The sequence below is a fragment of the Stegastes partitus genome, unplaced genomic scaffold, assembly GCF_000690725.1.
Source record: "Stegastes partitus isolate 25-593 unplaced genomic scaffold, Stegastes_partitus-1.0.2 Scaffold932, whole genome shotgun sequence".
Classification (NCBI taxonomy): domain Eukaryota; kingdom Metazoa; phylum Chordata; class Actinopteri; family Pomacentridae; genus Stegastes; species Stegastes partitus.
The window spans coordinates 58,134-63,467 of NW_007578663.1; the positions used below are offsets into that span (position 1 = coordinate 58,134).

Below are 5,334 nucleotides of genomic sequence, written 5' to 3' on the forward strand. Positions count from 1 at the left end.
ATCTATAACATTAACAACTAACTGCAAAGTCCCTGATCGAGGCGGTTTACCGCCATCTACGGCAGTCAGGATAAGTTTAATTACTGGTTGTTTTTCTCTGTCTAAAGCTTTCTGCAGCACTAACTCAGCAGACACACCGTGTTCTCCGCTGCTCTGCACGTCAAGAGAGAAATGTTCATTTTGACTCAGCTTGTAGCTCTTTACTGAGTTACTGCCTATGTCTGCATCTTCTGCTACAGGGAGAAGATATCGCTCTCCCGGCGACAGTGACTCAGAGATGTTTAATAAATGCGATTGTTCGATGAAAGAAGGCGAGTTGTCATTTATATCGAGAATATTGACCTCGATGCGGTGTACATTCATTGGATTGTTTAAAGCAGCCTGTATTTTAATAGAGCATTTTGCCACATGCGGACAAAGCTCTTCTCTGTCTATTCTCTCGTCAACAAAGAGGTTCCCGGTTCGCAAATTAACGTCAAAATATGCCTTACTGAAACTGGACACAATACGAAGATCCCTGCTCTCCAGTTCCTGTAAATTGAGGTTTAAATCCTTCACGATATTCCCCACTACGGTGCCTTTGTTCACCTCCTCGGAAATCGAGTAGGATAACTGCGAAGCAGACCAGTCACAAAGACAAAGCAGCGCAACAATATGAATCCAGACGTATCCATTTTGTCGTCGCACAAACATCGTTGATGCAGCAAAATAGGTGAACCCAGTAGATCATTTATCCGCAGTTTAGGTATGTCCTTCAAAGGCAATATTGTTCTGTTACAGCGCCTTCTTTTCTCGTCACGGTACCATCGAGTGTCCAGGAAACTATGATGAACGATGACGAGTTTTTTTTGCCCATGCACGGAGGAGGAGTTTTGGATAATCAAACACATTTCCATCTATGGTCTCCAGCGACATCTTGTGGTGAGTAGTAAAGACTGTACATGTTCACCAAAACCAAGTCAAGTAATTTGCAAAATGGTACGAAATGAGAATCATCCTCGCAAGGTGATTGATCTCCATTAAAAGGAATCATCGTCCCCCCACCTATGCACTCATAGACACCAATATATAATATTTGAACATAAAGTTTAAGATCTAGTGGGATCAGTGCAACTGTCACCCAAAGATAAATCCTAAAAAAGCCTGACAATCCGGTGGAAAATCCAAAAAACGTAATAGAATTTTACAAACGTAATGCATTTTCTCCTACAATTCATATACAGTACTTAAAACATTTTTTTTCCATTACCAATGCTAATAATAAACAACTAGAAAATTATCAAAAGATAGCTGTTTCAAAGGGTACGGTGCAGAAACCACAGGGTCTAAATTCAGGACCACGGAGAGCGCCATTCAGTCTCGTTTTGTAAAAATACTCCCAACTGTTGACTGAAAATGTTGAAGCGATGTTTCAGAGCAGACGCCTGAAATCAGTTACTTCAGTTTTATCAACATGACTAGCGATATATGTTATGATTTGCACAGTCAAGTTAACATACATTGCTGAGATCAGTTGAAAGGACAGCCAGTTGAAGAGAAAAGCACTTTGAGCAATGCTAAGATTTAAACGTTTTGGAATATTTTTCATACATTTTCAAATTATTTTTCTTTTATATGTGACATTGTCTCCTAAAGACACATACAGTTTTACTCATTCTTTGTTATTAGACTAAGTGGTAACATTAGTTTGTGGTCTGAAACGCATTGTTGCAGTGGTGTTTTAATGAAGAGGTGAAATTTAGGCATGAGCAAGCTATATGGCACACATTTTGACAGACTTACTAGTCATGTTGTAACTTGTAGTTGTGATGCGGGATTTTCATGTGCTCTCAAATGCTGGTAATTTCCATAAAAGATTGACATGCGATATATTCTATTTATTTTTCAAAAAATGACGAAGAGTTTGTTTTCATGCCTTCATTGCCTTGACATTCATGCACCCTTTCATAACATGTTATGTCAAAGTACACTGATTGAAGAGCAGTCAGTGATAACAGCCTCATTATAATCAACATTGTATGAGTCCTAAATCCAGTATTCTGACCTTCATTGCAATGTGTAGCCTACCTTCTCTTTGTTGGGTAAAGTCTGAGTCCTGGTAAAAGTGTCTCCTCCATTAATACTGATCAGTTCCCCATCNTTTTTGATAAGCCATTTAGAAGTGAATATGTTACTTTAGCATTTTCTTCTATATCAGGGTCAGCTGCAGTTATAATGACAATAGTAGCTCCCACTGCACTATTCTCTTTCACATATACATTAACTACAGGCTCTGAGAATAGAGGGGCGTTGTCATTCACATCAGAAATGTGTACAGGAATAACTCTGGTACTGGAAAGAAGTGGCGTGCCTTCATCAGTGGCTATGATGGTAACATTATATTGAGAAACGCTCTCTCTGTCAAGAGCTCCATCAACTGTTAATGAATAATAATTTTTGTAGTTTAACTTAAGTTTAAAAGGCACCATCCCAAGAATTTTTGCATTGGTAAGACCATTATTGCCCCCATCTTGATCAGTGACAGTCACCAAAGCAACAACTGTACCTATCTCAGCATCTTCTTTAACTGGGCTCATAAGAGACGTGACAGTGATTTCAGGTACATTGTCATTAACATCAACTACTTCGACTAACAATTTGCCATGTACACTTCGTGAAGGTGTACCTTTATCTCTTGCCTGTATACGGATATCATATGCTGTATTTTCTTCATAGTCTACTTTACCTATTACAATTATTTCCCCTGTGCCAGGGTTTATTGAGAATAATGCCTCAGGATTGAAATTTCCCCTTTCAATAAATGAGTACACTATTTCACTATTTATTCCCTCATCCAAATCTGTAGCACTTACAGTCAGAATGGAGGTCTGAAACGGAGCATTTTCAGTGACCTGGGCCTTATACAGAGGCTGACTAAATACGGGAGCATTATCGTTTATATCCATAACATGTACAATTATTTTTAATGTCCCTGATCGGGCAGGCTTTCCTCCGTCCAGAGCAGTTAAAATTAGGTGGATGACAGGTTTTTTCTCCCTGTCTAGAGATTTCTGCAGCACTAACTCAGCAGACTCGCTGTGCTGTCCGCTGCTCTGTACGTCCAGTGAGAAATACTCATTTGCACTCAGCTTGTAGCTTTTTACAGAGTTACTGCCTGTGTCTGCGTCGTTTGCCATTGGGAGTAAATACCTCTCACCAGTAAAAGACGATTCCGAAATGTTTAAAGTCTTTTCCTTTTCACGAAAAGATGGTGCATTGTCGTTGATATCAGTAATCTGAACCTCAATGCGATGCAGATGCATCGGGTGGCTCAGAATGGCTTCTATATTTAAAGAACATTTTGCCGTGTTTGGACAGAGCTCTTCACGATCAATCCTATCGCAAACAAACAGCGCCCCAGTTTTTAAATCCACGTCAAAATATTTCTTAGAATTCCCAGACACGATGCGTAAATCACGCTTTTCCAGTTCGTTAACATTAGTCTGTAAATCCTTTGCGAGATTTCCTACCACCGTCCCTTTGTCAACCTCCTCGGAAACGGAGAACGAGAGCTGCGCTGCCGACGCGGCACACGAACAAAGCAAAGCTATTATTTGTATCCAGATTGTGAGTCTTAGTCGTCCAGGTCCCATCGCTGCCACAAAATGAAAAAAATATATAATTTTTAAGCATGTCCACATTTGAGGTGCATACCAGACGAATCCCGTTTTGTCCTGTGACCATTTGTGTATTTTCTGACAAAGCACTGGTTTCCTACTGATGCTTCGCACGGATAGGAGGAGTCTGGGGGGGAAAAAGGAGCCACACAGATATCAGTGGTCTCCAGCGACACCAGCTGTTACTTTGGTGCTAATATATAAACACTTCTATTCCTCACTACAAATAGGAAATAATAGTACTTATCGTATGTACAGCTGATTTGTGTAGAAAGTGAAAGCGCAGAAAAATTCAGTTTAAGTGGAAAATGCAACGTCGTTCACTACAAAAGGCAGTTTCTCGTGCGTAAGTAAAGGCTATTTCAGGTATGTGTTGCCAGGTACGATTTAGGCCCTATTTATCAAGTGACACACAGTTTGCAGTTAAGGTTTCTGCTTGTCAAGCTTTGTCCGAGTACGCAATAGCGCTGTCCACAGTTCAGCACCATAGACAGCGACCCCGCTGGTCAGCAGTTTGACTGAAATCTCAATGAACCCTCTGCTTCAAATGCTATTATTCACCAACTGTCTGGAAATGCTTAAACATGCAGCATCAAACTAGTGAACAGCTTTCTGGAAAAAGGGTAATGAAAGTAACAGATATTTAAATTCCCCCAAATACGGCTTTCATCACGTCATTGCCACAGACTACATAAAATCGCAGGAAAAGTAATAACATTTTGAAAACGTCTCAAATCTGATAATCCGATGGCCCAAAGCCCATATCTACTCTGAGGTTATGGTCAACTCACCTTCTCTTTGTTAGGTAAAGTCTGAGTCCTGGTAAAAGTNTTCCCCACGACGGTGCCTTTGTTCACCTCCTCGGAAATCGAGTAGGATAACTGCGACGCAGACCAGTCACAAAGACAAAGAAACACAACAATGTGGATCCAGACGTATTCCTTTTGTCGTCGCATATTCACTACTGATGCACCAAAAGAAGTAAACTCGAATAGTCATTTATCCGCAATAGAAATATTTCCATCCGAGGCAAATACTGTTGTAGCTCCTGCCTTTCCCGTCACAGCATCTTCCGCGGGTGTGCTCATGATCGAGGAGGAATTATTTTTTTTCCACGCAGGGAGGAGGAGTTTTGGATGTACAAATAAATTCAAGTCTACGGTCTCCTGCGACCTCATGTGGTGAATCACTGGTCACCACATAAAATAAAGTGTACCACTTTGCCACATCACTAACACCGTTATGAAGGGCCTGCATTTTCGATTTACTTTGTAAGAAATAAAAATAATTATAGGACAAACTTGGATTGATTATAAAGATCAATATTTGAGTGACTAAACGAGCTATTGCAGCGCTCACATAATTCAACTTCTCAATAAAGGAAACTTCTTGGCTTCTAATTTAAGAAATGTGCCTACTTTACAACTTCCATACTTACAATACACATATATATTTTTTATGTACAGAACTGTGCAGAAACCAACCGTTAAAACAGTGTTCAGCACCATGGACAGCGCTTCTTGAAATTCACATTCAATCTCAGAAGACCCCGAAAATTTCAGCAGACTGATACAAAACAGATAAACGTGAGCTTGTCGGCTCAGGACCACAAAGACTATTGTTTCAAGTGAAGTACAAAACAACTTAGATTGTTTCAATTACTCACTTCTTTTAGCAT

General features: G+C 40.1%; 1 protein-coding gene across 1 annotated transcript; it reads right to left on the reverse strand.

Annotated features, from left to right (window-relative positions):
- Nucleotides 1-2,126: 2,126 nt before the first annotated feature.
- Nucleotides 2,127-5,334, reverse strand: LOC103366340 (protocadherin gamma-C3-like). Its single transcript, XM_008294039.1, has 3 exons — nt 5,323-5,334; nt 4,514-4,597; nt 2,127-3,527 (listed from the first exon to the last, which is right to left on the reverse strand). The coding sequence occupies exons 1-3, from the start codon at nt 5,332-5,334 to the stop codon at nt 2,127-2,129; spliced, it is 1,497 nt and encodes a 498-aa protein (XP_008292261.1).